At 64.9% G+C, this 15,793-nt stretch overlaps 1 protein-coding gene across 1 annotated transcript in view; it reads left to right on the top strand.

The window, feature by feature from the left end:
- SPTBN5 (spectrin beta, non-erythrocytic 5) overlaps positions 1-15,793 on the top strand; it is a 44,968-nt gene that overhangs the window by 28,733 nt on the left and 442 nt on the right. Inside the window, exons 39-65 of the mRNA XM_058293980.1 lie at positions 979-1,094; positions 1,179-1,293; positions 1,948-2,061; positions 2,234-2,355; positions 2,586-2,748; positions 2,918-3,106; positions 3,363-3,440; positions 4,016-4,188; positions 5,547-5,637; positions 5,763-5,909; positions 6,471-6,608; positions 6,692-6,948; positions 7,142-7,328; positions 7,512-7,724; positions 8,163-8,359; positions 8,481-8,685; positions 8,909-9,103; positions 10,219-10,374; positions 10,613-10,830; positions 10,957-11,146; positions 11,312-11,488; positions 11,611-11,715; positions 13,028-13,119; positions 13,248-13,333; positions 14,218-14,311; positions 14,673-14,734; positions 15,632-15,714. Of these exons, the coding sequence (XP_058149963.1) occupies positions 979-1,094; positions 1,179-1,293; positions 1,948-2,061; positions 2,234-2,355; positions 2,586-2,748; positions 2,918-3,106; positions 3,363-3,440; positions 4,016-4,188; positions 5,547-5,637; positions 5,763-5,909; positions 6,471-6,608; positions 6,692-6,948; positions 7,142-7,328; positions 7,512-7,724; positions 8,163-8,359; positions 8,481-8,685; positions 8,909-9,103; positions 10,219-10,374; positions 10,613-10,830; positions 10,957-11,146; positions 11,312-11,488; positions 11,611-11,715; positions 13,028-13,119; positions 13,248-13,333; positions 14,218-14,311; positions 14,673-14,734; positions 15,632-15,690 (3,939 nt within the window). The 3' untranslated portion in view covers positions 15,691-15,714. The remainder of the gene's footprint in view (positions 1-978; positions 1,095-1,178; positions 1,294-1,947; positions 2,062-2,233; positions 2,356-2,585; positions 2,749-2,917; positions 3,107-3,362; positions 3,441-4,015; positions 4,189-5,546; positions 5,638-5,762; positions 5,910-6,470; positions 6,609-6,691; positions 6,949-7,141; positions 7,329-7,511; positions 7,725-8,162; positions 8,360-8,480; positions 8,686-8,908; positions 9,104-10,218; positions 10,375-10,612; positions 10,831-10,956; positions 11,147-11,311; positions 11,489-11,610; positions 11,716-13,027; positions 13,120-13,247; positions 13,334-14,217; positions 14,312-14,672; positions 14,735-15,631; positions 15,715-15,793) is intronic.

Raw genomic sequence — 15,793 nt, 5'->3', positions numbered from 1 at the left:
AATAAACAGCAGCTGCTCAAAACTCCCCTTCAGTGTGACTATTTCAGTTTCTCCTCCACCTCCAACATACACCCACCGAGAATCTCTTTCTCTTATGTGTGTAGAGGAAAGAAATTTGACGAAGAGTCGCAATCAGGTGTTAGAGCCCAAATGTGTTCATCTTGCCCCCCTGACATGAGCATAGGATTTTTTTAGGAGGTGCTGGGGATTGAACTCAGGACCTTGGACGTGGGAAGCAGGTGCTTAACCACTGAGCCACAGCAGCTACCAAGCATGGGGTTTTTTTAAAAGGCTGCAGTGCTTAGGTCTGAGATATCCATTGCTGATGGTGGAGTTTCACAGATGCTGAGGGGTGCAGGGATGCAGGGAGATGGCACAGTGTATTAGAAAGCATCCTAGGTTTAGAGGCGCTGCGCCTGAATTCTGGCACTGCCATGAATTAGCTAGCTCTGAGCTCAGCATCTATTGGGAGAGGAACCCCTTTCCCCGCCTGCCTCCTATGACACACTTCACAGGGAAGAAACTAAATAAGCTCTCCAAACGCAAGGTGCCTTTACCGGGGCAGGCAGCCTGCACGCCCTCCTGTCGGGGACCCCCCATACCTGGGAGCCCGGCCCCGTGTCTGAGCAGTCACCGCCCAGGCGAGCAATCCTGCCCAGGAGGCTTGTGCTCCCCGCTTCGCTCTGCCCCTCACTTTGCTCTTCTTATCTGGAGGAGCTGCATTTTCACTTTAAAAGCTTCCCTGCGAGCCCGTCCATCGCCTCCCGCCCGCATCACCCTGGGGGGCGCATTTTCTGGTCTTCAGGATGACTTGGTGGCTACAGGCACCACACCTAGGAAGGGGCGGCCTCGGGCACCTGCCACACTAGAGGCGGCACCGCCTCCCGCTCTCTTGCGCCAGGCAGACCCTCAAGTGCCAACCGCAGTGCCCTGCAGGCGCGGGGGGTGGCGATGCCCTCACCCCGCCCCCTCCCCCAGGACTTGGTGGGTGAAGCCCACATCAGGCGCATCCAGGAGCTGTCACTGCAGCTCAAGAGCCGGGACCCTGAGGAGGTCAAGACCATCCGCCAGCGGCGAATCCAGCTCACCACCAGGCCAGTCCCGGCTGGGGGAAGCGGGGGGGCTGGGAGAAGGGGCGGAGGGCCCCGCTTCAACTTTACACCCACCCCTTCTGCCAGGTGGAACCGTTTCCGGGGCAACCTGCTCCAGCACCGGCGGCAGCTTGAAGGGGCCCTGGAGATCCGCGCCTTGTCCCGAGAGCTGGATGATGTCACCGAGAGGATTGTGGAGAAGGTCAGGGGTGGAGGGGGGTCCCCACGTGCGCGGCAAGCCCAATGGGCCAGGCCAAGGGAGTTCCCCTCACTCGCCTCCCCTCTTCAGCCTGGGGTGCCCGGATGTAGGTCCCTCACTGGGGTCCGCTCTGGACCACAGAAGCCCCCGGTGCAGGCTCAGCGCCGCCCGCACCCCTCCTGCTCTCCCAGACGCCCCAGGGCCCCGAGCCCGCAGGAGGACCCCTCCAGGGCGGTCGGCACCAGTCTCGCGGGCTGTGGCTGGCGGGGGGCGTCGTCACCCAGTCAGAGGAGCCTTGAAGCAGGCGGCGCCCGCTCCCCCCATGGCCAGCCCGGGCCTGGCTGCCCGCATGCTCGCCTTTTGCTTCGGAGCTCCCCGCACCCCGGCGAGACGCCAGCGAGACCCTGCCCGAGAAAGCGCCTCGCACACATCAGGTTATTTCAGAGGAGACTCCGAACCAGGTGGCTCACCTGGGACTCTTCCAGGGACCTCTGCTCCCGCTGACTGGCGTTAAGGATCAGGAGCTCCCCGTGTTCCCCGTCCACACAAGCGCCGAGGTGCTGGCAGTGCCCGGGTGCTGAGCAGGCGCCCGGTCACTTGCCGCGCAGCTGGCGAGGTCAAGCAGAAGCTGAAGCCAAGCTCCCTGTTCCTCCCCAGGACGCGCTGCTCCAGGCCCTTGGCTACGGGGAGGACCTGGAGGGCGTGGAGAGGCTGCTGTGGAGGCACGAGGTCTGGGAGCAGGAGATGGCTCTCCTCCAGGCCCAGGTGGAGGTGCGCAGCTGGGGGCGGGGTGGGCGCGCCCAGGGCGCCTCCTCTGACGGGCCCAGGCAGACTTGAGCAGGAGGAAGGGGCCCCAGGACCTCCTCAGTCAGCCGGGTCCACCCTCCTGCCCAGGGGGCCTCCTGTGGCGCCCCCGGCCCCAGCCTCTGGCCTTTCTCGACAGCGCCTGGAGCTCGAGGTGGGCAGCCTCTGCCAGAGCAGCCCCGGGGCAGCCCACAGCCTCGGGGGCAAGCAGCGGGAGATGACGGGCAGCTGGCGGCAGCTCCGCAGCAGGGCCCAGAAGCGGTACGGCCCCTCAGGCCTCATTCCCTCACTGTCCTCCCTCACCCATCTCTCTCCTAAGATTCTTTCTCCACCCTTCAAATAACCACATGGATTGTTACCTTCCTAACGAGGGCCCCAGCCCACGGCTCCTCCCCGGGCTGTGGGCATTAGGGCACAGGAGGGACAGCGCTGGGGGGTGCGGGACATGAGGGCGCTGGACGCCCTGGACTGGCTGCTGAACCTGTGGGCAGGAGGGAGTTGCTGGAGGCCTCGCACCGAGCTCAGAAACTCCAGGCAATGCTGCAGGAATTGCTGGTGTGGGCCCGGAGGCTGCGGGCTGAGGTGGACGTCGGAAGCCCTCCCAGCAGCCCCGCGGAGGCCCAGCGGATGTTAGAGGAGCACCAGCAGCACAAGGCGAGTGGGCCAGGCCTGGGCCTTCTCCAGGATCTCGCCGCCTATCCCTGCCCTGACGTGCTCCAGCTCTGGGCCCTGCCTCTCCTCTCCATTCCACCACCTCAGCTCGTCCTCCTCCGAGCCCTGGAAGGCCTCAGCCCCTGGGGCACTGAGCCCTGTCCTGTTACAGGCCGAGCTGGACTCCCGAGCAGACAGCATCCGCCTGGCCCGCAGCACAGGGCAGCAACTGCTCGCAGCTGGGCCCCCATGCGCCCCCGACATGCGCCAGGCCCTGGCTGGCTTAGAGCAGGAGCTGAGCAGCCTGGAAGGGGCCTGGCAGGAGCGTCAGCTGCAACTCCAGCAAGCCCTGGAACTACAGGTAGACGTAATCCAAGCTCCAGCCTCCTTTCCCACCCATCGGGGCCTGCGCTAACCCCGCTGCCCCTGATGAAAGCCGAAGACAGAGAGGCTGCAGTGCCAGGGCCTTTTCCACACCCGCCCCTCAGCTCGCCCAGAACAAGCCTTGCCTGCTGCAGACGCTTTCTGTTCCCCCACCTGGGCCGTTGAAAGGCTCACTTCCCTGAGGTGATCGGAGGACCTCTGCAGACTTTCCTTGCCTCCTCCTTTCTTGACAGCTGTTTCTGGGCTCTGTGGAGAAGATGGAAAGTTGGCTCTGCAGCAAGGAAGCCTCCCTGGCCAGCGAGGACCTGGGGGTAGGTGCCCAGGCAGGAGTGGGGAAGAGTTACAAAAGCTGTGTTGGGGATTGAATCTCCCGTGCTGCCTGAGCTCCCAGATCATCCCCTTTTGGTTTCTCCTCCACCCTCGCTCGTTCCCCTTTCCCCTTAGTCGGTTAACAAATGGTCCCGGAGCATTTCTTGTGTGCCTGGTGCCTCCTGCCCACCGCCTTTCTCACCTCCGGCCTCCTCATTTCCCAAATGCCGGGAGGTGTGCTTTCCCCACCACCGCTCCAGCAGGCAGGCCTGACTCGGGGGAGACCTCAGAGGCTAGTCTGGGGCCAGACTGTCCTGTGCAGATGTGGCCTTCCTGGGAGTTCAGAGGATGGAGTGGTCCTGGGCCTGAGAGCCAACTCCCTCTGCCCTGCAGACTCCTACACCTGCCCCCATCCCAGGAGCACCTCGGGCTGAGGGCGCTGCCCTCCGGCCAGGCTGGGTTTGAGAGTTGTCTGCTTGGGTCGCCCGTGGGGATGAGTGTGTGGTGGGCTGGCCCTCGCTCAGGGTGGGTGGGGGGCAGCCCCGTGGACAGTGGCTGCCTTCCCCACTCCTGCCAGGACCCCTTGGCCGACGTGGAGACCCTCCTGTGGAAGCACCGGCTGCTCGAGCAGGGCCTGGAGGCCCGGGCAGGGGAGATCAGCATGCTGGAGGCTGCAGCCCACAGCCTGCACCAGGTCGGACACCCCGAGGCCCGGAGCGCCCTGGACAGGTGCCGGGCCGTGCTCCGGAGGTACGTCCGGGCTGCGGGTGATGGGCGCCGTGGGTGGGCTGGCAGGGCCTCAGGCCCACCGGCCTTGTCTGAGGGCCGGGGGTCCCCACCAGTCCCGGCCCTGCAGCATGTTGGTCCGTCATGAACCTCAAACGACAGGGGAAAATCCTACTTCCTTCTCCATGTGGCTAAGAAAAGGGTGGAGTTTTACAAAAGAAGCTTTCACTAGGAAAGGAAAGGAGAAAAATGTCTAAGGTCCGGGAGGTGCCAGGGCCCAGGCGGGAGCAAGTCCAGCCCCACATGGCCTGGCCCAGCAGTGCCGGGTCCTTGGCAACGTCCTGTCATCCCCCCGTCTCCCATCTGCACTGAGGGGGTGGTGCTACTCCCCACGGGTGGTTGTGAGGCTGAGACGGGTCGCATGTGCTGTCTTAGCAGGGTGTCTGGCACTCTCGGGCAAGTTGGCAGAACCCCGATTCTTGTCCTAATTTAGCTGAAGTGCAGCCACAGATGCACTTAGCCGACTCAGTTTATCACAGGCCAAGCTTCACCATTTTTTCCTTATAAAAGCTCGTCAGTTTGGATGCTTTGTCCAGCAAGTCAGCCTTTTAGATCGAGGCAGATTTGGCCAAATGCTGGGTTCCAGACTGGTGGGGGTCTCCGTCCTTCCCAGGCCCACCCCGGCGGCACCCACATGTTTCTGGCTCCCTTGGGGCCTGTGCCTGGAGCCAGCCCCTGCTCCGTTCTGGCAGGACTCACCTAGACTCGCCACGAGGTCCTTGAACCGACAAACGGCTGATGTTGGTCTGCTTGTCTCTCAACACAGCCCCCTTCCCCCGGTTGTCTCGGGGGCTCCCGGCCAGCCGGCTGCCCCTGGGCTCAGTCCCACCCTGAGACCCCTCCCCACTTCTGCCGCCTCTAGGCGGGAGCTTCCGTTCCCGTCAGGCCTCTGCATCTCCCACACCCGCTCTGTGCACTCTCTCTGGCAGCCCCAGAAGGGGAGGCAAAGGTTCTCACAGCCGCGTGGGGAGATGGTGACGGTATGGGTGGCCCGTAGGGGGCGGCGATATGAGGACTTCTCTTCCTGTTGATTGTATAGATCTCATTTCTGGTTAATTTTTTTGTGCACTCGTAATGTAACATTGACATATGTATCGTGGGTGCCTACTCAAAAACCTAATATCAATGCAGGATCAAAACAGGAGTTTAAACATGAACAGGGGAAATCAAGCATGTCTGTTTCAGAGGAGACCCCAGACCGGGCGTCGGGGTGTCCTGATGCTGAGAAAGGCCGCCGCCGGCTGCAAGGGCGCGCACGTGCGTGCTAGCAGCTCCAGTCCCGGCGGGCGGCCCTGAGGGCCCACGAGACCCTCCTTTGGCAGGAAAGCGGCGCTGGCGGAGCAGGCTGGGAGCCACCGTCGCCAGCTGGACGAGCTGTGGCCGCTGCAGACCTTCCTGCAGGATTCCTGCGAGGTTCTCCTCACGGGGAAGAGGAGGTGGTGTGGGAGGGAGGAGGCGCCCGGGAGAGGCCGCCCTTCCTCTGGGGCAAAGGGGAGGGCCGGGGCGGGCAGCAGAGCCGGGGCTTCCCGTGTGCCCAGGTGGCCTCGTGGCTGAGGGAGAAGACGCCGGTGACCCTGGACAAGGACTGGCACGACGCGGCCACGCTGCAGGCACAGCTGTGGAAGCAGCAGAACCTCCAAGCAGAGCTGGACACCGTCGCGCGCCAACAACGGGGGCTGCAGGAGGTGAGGCGTGGGCGGCCGGCCCAGGGGACTGGGGCAGCCCCTGGCGGTGGCTCTGACCCCGGCACGCTGGCCGGCGTTCACTGTGCTCGCTGTGCCGCATGCGGGGCTGAGCCCCAAAGTGTAGTTAGTGAGAAGCAGTTGCTTCTCCTGGAGGCACACTCCGAAGACGGTGCCTTTTCAATCATTTTAAAGATAGTATTTTGACAACATGGTTCCAAAAACTATCTTGAAAAGACATTAGAGGACATCAAGGCAGGGCAGCAGTCCCGTGGTAGAAGAGTCAAGGTGTAACACCTTTTTAGTGTTCTCTCTTCCACCTGCAAAGGGCAGGCCTGACCACAGGCTGGCCTCTTTCACATTTTCTTTCATTTAAGCAAAATAATCCATTATTTCCCCATTATAAGGATAAGGAAAATGAGGCTCAGAGAGGTCAAGGAGCTTGCCTAAGATCACACAGCACATAGACACTGCAGCCCAGGAGCTGGTGGTTTGAGCCAACACCAGTGCCCTGGGACCAGCAGTTCAGAGTCCCTGAGGTGTGTGCCCATGCCATGGCCGTAGGAGGGGCAGAGGCTGCTGCAGGGGGGCCACCTGGCCTCAGAAACCATCCGAGAGAGGCTGCAGGAGCTGGGAGAGCTCTGGGGCCAGCTGCAGGCCGAGTGCCAGAGGAAAGCGGCCAAGCTCCAGGAGGCGGCTGAGGTGAGGCTGTGTGCGCAGGCCCCGGAGCAGGCTGGGCGGGCGCCGGGCCTCCCCACGGCGAGCCCACCTCACGCTCTGCCCAGGCCCTGCGTCTGCGGCGGAGCCTGGAGGAGCTGGAGAGCTGCCTGGAGACGGTGCAGGCCGAGCTGCGCGCCGCCGGCGGGGGCCAGGACCCGTCTGAGGGGGCCGAGCTGCTGAGGGCACAGGGCGAGCTGGAGGCAGCCGTGGACGGGCAGGCCAGGCGGGCGCGGGCCCTGCTGGGCCAGGCCCAGGCCCTCGCCCGGGAAGGCCCCTGCCTCGCCAAAGACCTGGAAGAGCAGGCCCGGCGGCTGCTCCGGAGGTAGGCCCGCTGCGCCCGGCTTCAGCGCACGCCCCTCGCGCCCTTCTCCTGCCTCCCCGGAGGGACTCACCCCTCGGGCCCAGCTCGGCTCTTCTCAGCCACCTGCGAGGGGCGCAGAGGGGGCGAGCTCTGGGTGCCCGCCCAGCTCTGGTACTGACACTCTCCACCTCTCCGGGTCCGCCCTCTGCCGCAGTTTCGAGGGCCTGCGGGAGCCCCTGCAGGAGCGCAGGGCGGCGCTGGAGGCCCGCGGCCGCCTCCACCAGTTCTTCAGGGACGTGGATGAGGAGATGGCCTGGGTGCAGGAGAAGCTGCCCCTGGCCACGGCCCAGGACGACGGCGAGAGCCTGGACACGGCGTGGCGCCTGCAGGAGAAGCACCAGGTGCCCGCCCGCCCCCGGCGCGGGAGGGGCAGGGCCCGCCCTCGGAGCAAGATACACCAGGAGCTCTGCCTCGGGGGACTTTGGGGGGCAAGTCTTTGGGGTCCACGAGGCTTCAGGCTCAACTCTGGGGGTCCCTCGAGAAGTGCCCAAGAGCACACGGCCCGTCTTCCTCCTGTGCCACAGAACTTGGAGAGTGAGATAAGCAGCCACGAGGCCCTGACCTGGGCGGTGGTGGACATGGGGCACAGGCTGGCGCGGGCCGGGCACCCTGCCGCCCGCGAGGTGGCCGCCCGCGTGCAGGACCTGGAGAGCGCCATGGGCCGCCTGCGGGCAGAGGCGGCGCGGAGGAGGCTGCGGCTGCAGCAGGCTCGGGAGGCCCAGCAGCTTCTGATAGAGGTGAGGGTGCGGCCCGGCGTAGAGGGGTGGCGGGGCGGGGGTCTGGGCCCGGGAACACCCTGAGCATGTGAAGCCTGGGGTCCCTCCTGGGGACTCCTGGCTCCCCGTGCACCCTGTCACCCCCGTGGTAAGTGGCTCCCACCCCTGAGGCCTTCCTTCCCCACGTTTCCCAGAGATGGGGCCCCTGGTTTGTTTTGCTTTGCTGTGCCCTTGTTTCACTTTCTTCTCAACCAGTGTTTTATATTAGAATCACCTAGAACTTTAAAAAATACTGATGCTCAGCCCCACTCTAGAGCAAGTCAGAGGCAGTATTTAAATCCAGGCAGTACTTAAAGCTCTCTAGGTGATTCTAACTACTTTAAATCTTGAGGCAGAAAACCCTAGGCGGGGGCTCCTGGGACCATGGCTCAGGGTGACAGATCTGCCCTACGCCCCCAGCTCCTGGAGGCCGAGTCCTGGCTGGCAGACCGGGGCAGCCTCCTGGGCAGTGAGGACACAGGCCAGGGTGCAGAGGCCACACGCGCCCTCCTGCGGCGGCTGGAGGCTGCCAGGGGAGACCTGGAGGGGTTCCACGCGCGCGTGGAGAGGCTGCAGGAGCGGGCAGCCCTCCTGGAGGGCAGGCACAGCCCGCAAAGGTGGGTCAGTGCTGCGCCTGCCCGGGGAGGCGCAGCGGGGAGGAGGCTCAGCAGGGGCGGGCTGGAGGCCGGGCAGGCCCGGGGAAGCCTTCCTCTCCAGGCGCCGTCTTCCCTGCTGCAGCCCCAAGGTGCTGGCCCAGCTGCGGGCAGTGAGGGAGGCCCACGTGGGGCTGCTGCGGAGAGCGGAGGGCAGCGTGCGCTGCCTGCAGGAGCAGCTGCAGCTGCACCACCTGGAGCAGGAGGCCCTGCTCCTCCACTCCTGGCTGGCCGGCAGGGTGGCCACCGCCGAGTGCCAGGACTACGGGCAGGACTTGGAGGGCGTCGAGGTGAGTAGCAGGGAGAGTGGAGGGCGACTGAGCAGGGGCAAGCAAAGCCTACACCCTGTGGTGGGCAGGATGCTGGGCAGTGAGTGGAGGCCAAGTGGGGAGGTGTCTGAGCTCTGGGGCTTCTAGAACCAGGGCTGAGGGGCAGCGGCCCCGTCCGACCCTGCCGAGCCCTTCGTGAGCTTCGAGGGCTCCAGGGTGGCCCTCCCCGACCCCACGCTTGCAGGCGCTGGAAGAGAAGTTTGATGCCTTCAGAAAGGACGTCCAGAGCCTGGGGCAGGCGAAGATGCAGGCCCTGAGGGAGCTGGCCGGCTCCCTGGAGCGGAGCGCCCCCAGCGGCGCCCCCCAGATTCAGGCCTGGAGGAGCCGCATCGAGGCCGCTTGGGAAAGGCTGGACAGGGCAATGAAAGTCCGCACGGAGGTAGGTGTCCACGGGCCAGGCCAGGGCAGCCAGGGGGCTGAGGCCGTGCCTGGGGCCTAGGCCGGGGCAAGCAGACTCACCAGTGTGTGTGCATGTGGGGGGTGCGTAGGTGGGAGCGCGTACGTGTGTGGGCAGGTGTGTGTGAGCATGTGCGCTCACTCCATCCTGACAACTCAACACGGAGGTGAATCCTCAGTTTCCCGTGACCTTAGCCCTCATGGCAGCCGGGGGTTTCCATAAAGGCAGCCCCTCCCCTGAGCTGCTGACACTCGGGCCTGGAAGCTGCCCCCGCGGGCGCCCGGGCCCCTCCTCACTTGCCCGGCCCCTCCTCACTTGCCCGGGCCCCTCCTCACTTGCCCGGCCCCTCCTCACTTGCCCGGGCCCCTCCTCACTTGCCCGGCCCCTCCTCACCTGCCCGGCCCCTCCTCACCTGCCCGGGCCCCTCCTCACCTGCCTGGGCCCCTCCTCACCTGCCCCGGCCCCTCCTCACCTGCCCCGGCCCCTCCTCACCTGCCCGGGCCCCTCCTCACTTGCCCCGGCCCCTCCTCACCTGCCCGGCCCCTCCTCACCTGCCCGAGTCCCTCCTCACCTGCCCCGGCCCCTCCTCACCTGCCCGGCCCCTCCTCACCTGCCCGAGTCCCTCCTCACCTGCCCCGGCCCCTCCTCACCTGCCTGGGCCCCTCCTCACTTGCCCCGGCCACTCCTCACCTGCCCGAGTCCCTCCTCACCTGCCCGGCCCCTCCTCACCTGCCCCAGCCCCTCCTCACCGGCTGGGCCCCTCCTCTCCCGAGTCCTGTCAGGGCTGCGCAGGCACCTGCCCACAGGCTTCCGGGAAAGCGGTCTGCTCCCTCGCGTGAACCAGGCCCCACAGCTCCCGGTCTCCTCTTTGCCCTTCTCGTGAGCTGGGCCCTGAAGACGCTCCTCAGTGACCGTCCCAGGCCTCCACGACGTCCTCAGCAACCCGCCCTTACTGACCCTGAGCCTGGGTCATGAATGAGTCCCCAAGCCGCACGGTCCTCCTGGCCCGAGTGAGGTGCGCAGAGGGCCACTCTCCAGGGAGAAAGGGCCCCCGGGAGCAGAGTGCAGCCCAGAGCTGGCCCGCCCTCCCCTCCCAGGACCTGGCCGCAGCCCGCGAGGTCCGCTGCCTCGAGCAGGCGGTGGCTGCGCTCCAGGGCCGGATGCAGGAGAAGGCCGCGCTGTTGGAGGGACACGACTGTGGCCACGACCTGCCGTCTGTTCGGACGCTGAAGCAGCAGCACAGGCGCCTGGAGGTGAGGCGTGCGCCCGGCACTGCCCATCCAAGCCCCTTCCCTAAAGGTGGTGGATGAGGGTCCTCCCACCTGAGTGGCCTCCCCAGAAACCCCAGTCCCTGCCCTCGGGGCCTGGGCTGTGGGGCAGAGCGGAAGTGGCCTGGGAGAAGAGCGCTGGCTCCTCAGCGCCAGGGCTCCCTCAGCCGCGTCGTGCATCGGGGCAGGGGGAGCGAGGCCTGGTCTCGTGTTCTGGTTGCAGAGGGAGCTGGCAGCTGCGGAGGAGGAGGCCGCTCGGCTGCGGGGGGAGGCCCTCCGCCTGGGCCGGCTGCATCCTGCGGCTCAGGAGGGCCTGGCGAAGCAGCTGGCCGAGGTGCAGGAGGCCTGGGCCACCCTGGACGGGAAGGCCCAGCAGCGGGGCCGGCAGCTGGAGCAGGCCGCCCGGGGCCACACCGTCCTCCAGCGCTGTCGGGAGCTGCTGTGGGTGATGTCCTGCTGGGGGCGGGGCCCTGCCTGCTCCTCGGGGAGCTGGACTCCTCCCTCCCTCTGCTCAGCTCAGGCCCTGCCCCCCCAGCCCTGACACGACTTCCTCTCCCTGCCCTCCAGAACGTGGGCTCGAGAGAGGCAGGTGCTGGTGTCCTCGGAGGAGCTGGCCGGGGACGAGGCAGGAGCCGAGCAGCTTCTTGGGCAGCACGAAGAGCTGGGGCGAGAAATCAAGGAGCGGTGCCTACAAGCCCAGGACGTGCAGCGGGAAGGGCAGCAGCTGGTGGACAGCGGCCACTTCATGTCCCCAGAGGTGCGAGCACAGAGGGCGGGCCCGGGGTTGAGCTGTGGATGGAGCCAGGCAGGAGCCAGGAGAGAGGCGGGGACAGAGCCAGGAGGGGGACGGCTCCGGCCCGGGCGTCCCTCCACGCCCCTCCCGTCCCCTAGCCTCTCACCGCGGCACCTGCCTCCCCACCAGGTCACAGGCTGTCTGCGGGAGCTGGAGGGACTGCTGCAGGAGCTCCAGGAGGCCTGGGCCCTGCGCCGGGGGCGCTGCGAGGAGAGCTGGGGCCTGCAGAGGCTGCGGCAGGGGCTGGAGCGGGCCGAGGCCTGGCTGGCCTCCCGGGAGGGCCTCCTGCTGGACCCCAGCTGCGGGGTGAGCGGAGCTGGCGGCTGTGGCGTGGGGTGGACGCTGGGCTCCTCCGGAGCAGCCCGTGGTGGGGAGGGGGAGCTCTTGCTCCTTGGAGCTGGGCCTCACCCCCGCCGGCTTCTCCCCAGCACTCGGTGTCGGATGTGGAGTGGCTGCTCCGCAGGCACCAGGACTTAGAGAAGCTGCTGGCAGCCCAGGAAAACAAGTTTCACCGACTGCAGAGGGTGACAGAGGTAAGCGGGAGGCTGGACCAGGACAGAAGGGTGGTCTCAGCCCGAGAGTCAGGGCCACCTGGTCATTGAGCCCACTCCTGGCCCTTCCTCAGGGTCTGCCCTTCAGGAAAACCTCATTCTTCCCTTCCCACTTAAGGGCAACGAAGAGGCAAGAGTGCTCCCTGGAAACAGAGTGGGACAGATTTTTTTTTTTAACTTTTTTTTCTGTGAAAGTTAAATTCTCATAACATAAAATTCACCATTTTAAAGTGTACCGTTTAGTGACTTTTCGTACATTCACACGGTTGTACAACCATCGCCACTGTCTAATTCCATTATACTTACATCACCCCAAAAAGAAACCCCACACCCAATAAGTGGTCACCGTAAGAGGGATTTGTGGAGACGAGGCAGGGCACGGAGGCCCCTTGGAGCTGGCACCCAGTGGCCCGGCTGTCCCTGACCTGACTCACTTCCCACCTCCCTCCCCCAAGACGGGGCAGAAGCTGCTGCAGCAGTTGAAGGCCGAGGGTCTAGACCTGGGAGAGGTTGCAGGACGGGCAGCCAGTTGCCGTCCCTCCAGGGCAGGCCATCCAGACACTGGGGACCCAGAGCACGGCTGGCCGAGACGAGGGACCTGCAGCCAGGCGTCCCCACTGGGGGACAGCGCCACGCTCTCAGCGGAGCACGTGGCTGGGCCGCAGGGGCCCAGCGGGCCGGGACCTTGGCCCTAAGGCCTGGGGGCCAGGAGTGCTGGACGTAGGAACCCAGGGTCATCGGAGCAAAGCAGTGGGTACTGAGCCCACCTCCCAGAACGGCCCCTCCTCTGTGCTGGCCCTGACGTTTCCCCGGGCCCCACCTTGAATTTTCAGGATGTGAAGGGTGCCCCCATCACGGAGGGGATTGGGGAGCAGCAGCAGCAGCCTCTGCCTGGGGGGAGGCAGGTACGTGCAAGAGGTGCCTCCCCAGGCCGTGGCCTGGCACGGGGCCTGGCACAGGGGCCTCCCCACCACTCTCCGGGCTCCTTGGGCCATTGCACAGCCGCTGCCCCTCACCCAGGGCAGGCGCCGGTCTCCCCCACCCCCACCCCTCCCTCTTGTCCCTTCTCTCCTTCCTCCTCTTGGTTTCCCTCCCAGGACCGTGATCCAATCCAGTTTCCTAGAAGCTTTGACAAGGGCCTGCTGCAGCTTCCTCCCTGCTTTCTCCCCATAGCCCAGCGCGGGCTCCTGTGAGCGCTGCCCTGGGGACAAGGCAAACAGGCCACAGGACAGGAAGGGCCCTCAGGGAGAAGCGGAGATGGCCTTGGTGACCCCTGCCCCTCGTCTCTCCTTAGAAAGTGGCTTCCACAGCCACCCTTGACCTGGCAGGCACCCAGCATGAGAAGCCGGGGGACCACCATGGCAGGAAACAGACTTTCTCCTCCAGGTGCGGGCCATGTGGGGTGGAGGGACACTGGTCCTGGGGACACACTGACTCAGGCACAGCCAGGGGGGCCTGGAGGCAGGGGACCCTAGGGAAGACAGAACTTGACCCGTCCATTGTCGTGGTGCCAGGCCGAGCAGCAGGGTCGAGAGCCTCTTTGCAGCACTGTCCGGAGGGCCGGCTGAGAGCCGCCTGCAAGCCCTGAGCAGCGAGGCCGGTAGGTGCCTGGGGAAGAACTGGGAAGGGCAGTGGGGGCACTTGATTCCCTGGGCCCCAAGCTCCTAAGTGCTGCTTGGTGTTTCATCTTCTCCAGTATGCATTTCAATGTGGCATCTTTATACTCTGAGAGGTAAGCAGGGCTACTGTCTTTTCTCAGCCGAGTAATTTAAGGCCCAAAGATGTTAAGCAACTTCCTTCCCCAAGATCACACAGCTCATTAGCAGCAGTGGGCCCGGGCTCAGCGCCCTGGCTGCACCCTAGTCCTGTTCGGCCCCCTTGGGAGTCTGCTGCTCTGAGACTCCCTGAGCCCATCCCTCCTAGTGTCCTCTGATCCTAGGACTTCTCAGACAGCTGTGAAGGTCACCTCCCTTGGGGTGCCTTGCAGACAGTGGCCAAGCCCGTGTCTACCGCGAGGAAGAACACATGAAAAGCGTTCCGCTTTGACTGCTTCCTCTCTTCATGGTCATGGGTCTACTGGGGAATGTTCTGAGGCTGCTGGAGCCTCCACCCCAGAGTCACTTCCGCCTTTAGGTCTCTCTGGGCCCCTGGCCCCTTCCTCACTATCTCTGCACCCTGGGCTCTCCCTGAGACTCTTCTTCCAGAATCCCAAAGGGATCTTGACTTTCGTCGGCGTTCCCCATCTCCTCAGGCAGAGCCTTTCTTAGCCCGTCTGAGCTGTCTTCCAGGAGGCAGGGTGCACTGGGGCCCGGCTCCCCTGATGTTCAGTCCACACAGCACCACTGCGCGGGAAGGCTCTGTGTGCCTGGATGCAAAGTGCTGAGCCTCAGGCGCAGGGGGAGGAGCCAGAGGGGGCCAGCGGTGGCTGGCCTGGGGCCGGGCGGGGTGACCGTGGGTCTTCCTATGCTCGTCTGTGCTCTGCAGCCCCGAGTCCCAGCCCAGAACTCAAGGCCAGACCTCCCGGCCTCCCCCACGGCAGTGAGAGCGCGGCTGAGAGCAGCCCAGCGGCTCTGCTCAGGTAGGGCACCTGGGTGAGGGGCCTCGTGCTTCAGTGCTGGAAGGAGGCTCCCTCTTCAGTGCAAGGTCCTAGAACTCAGGCCCGCTCTGCCGGGTCGGGGGCAGCCCCCCATCTGAGACCCTCAGCCACCCCTGGGAAACAGAAGCCCTACCCACCTCCTCTGGGTGCAAACCTGCCCACTCGCTGCTGTGAGTGCAGAGTCTGGGGCGCTGACTCCGGGCCACGCGGCTTCCCTTTCCCACAGAGCCAGCCCCTGTCCAGGGGCTCACCCGGCCGAGCCCCTGCCTGCCCCACGTTCCCCACTGAGGGAGGCGGGCGTGTGTACCAACACACGCTCACTGCCCTGCCCGCTCCCTCACAGGACTGGTCCTGCAGAGAAAAGCACACAAGGCTCCCGCCTTCCCCATTGTGGCCAGAACCAAGGTAAGGGCACACCGGGCTTCCGGCTGCGTGGTGCTAGGAAGCCTGCCTGTGCTGGCCTCCCGGCGCCGTGCACCCCTCACCCCTCACACGGTGCTCTCCCTTTGCGTCTTCCCTCCTGAGGCCCGGGCATTTGTAGGAAGCCAGACCCCTTCACCGCCTCCTGGTAGCCCTGACCTCTCCTCAGCCCACACCTGCTTCCCCTGGTCCAAAGACCCAGTCCTTTCCCGGGGGCAGGGGAGCCTCGCTGTGCTAGAGAAGCCCGAGAGTCAGGGTGCCCCTGGGCTGCAGAGTGACGCTCCCAACCAGGGGCAAGGAAGAGGGAAGGCTGGGAGACTGCTGGGCTGAGCGTGGGGACAAGGGGCTCTGATTCGGGTTCTGCTGTCTAGATGCTCAACCCCCTCACCCACATCTCCCTCCCATCAGCAGGCATCAGGGCTCTTTGGGAGAGGAGAACTCAGAGTTGGATAAAAGTGGGAAAAGTATGGGCAAAGCTTTCACATGTGGGCCCCTAAGTCCACAATGAGCTTGGGTCTCTCTTTACACACACACACGCACATGCAGATACATAGCCCATGCTAGCCTGTAACAGCCATGGCCGTGGCCTCTGGTACGGTAACCCACACTGTGCTCTGTGGCCCTAGCGGGAGAGTTGCTTGCCGGGGGCGACAAGTGTAGTGGGCTGAGCCATAAAATCAAGGCAGTTGTCTCCCATCAACCCCACTCCACAACCGTGGTTGCTCCTGGAGCTGCCCACCTACCCATCCCTGTATCTCCCCACATCTGTGCTAGGAGGTAAGCGTTCCTGAAGAGGTCAGACAGCTGGGACATCTGTGCCTGGAGATTTGGGGGTGGAAGGGCCCTAAATTCACCGTCTCCCTGTTTTCCCAATAAAACTAGGCCCTGAAGTAAACCCCGAGGGGGCACCAAACCTCGGTACAAGCAAGGACATCCTCTAGGAGATGAGACCAAGACAGCTTCAGGTATGAGGAACTCCCCCTCCCCCCCACCGCCACTGCTCAGACCCAGACTGCCCAGAGCCAAGGCAGGCCCCCAGAACCA

This window comes from Dasypus novemcinctus, chromosome 3 (genome assembly GCF_030445035.2).
Source record: "Dasypus novemcinctus isolate mDasNov1 chromosome 3, mDasNov1.1.hap2, whole genome shotgun sequence".
NCBI lineage: Eukaryota > Metazoa > Chordata > Mammalia > Cingulata > Dasypodidae > Dasypus > Dasypus novemcinctus.
Note: the sequence above shows the minus strand (reverse complement) of the source record. Positions and strands in the feature narration are given on the sequence as shown.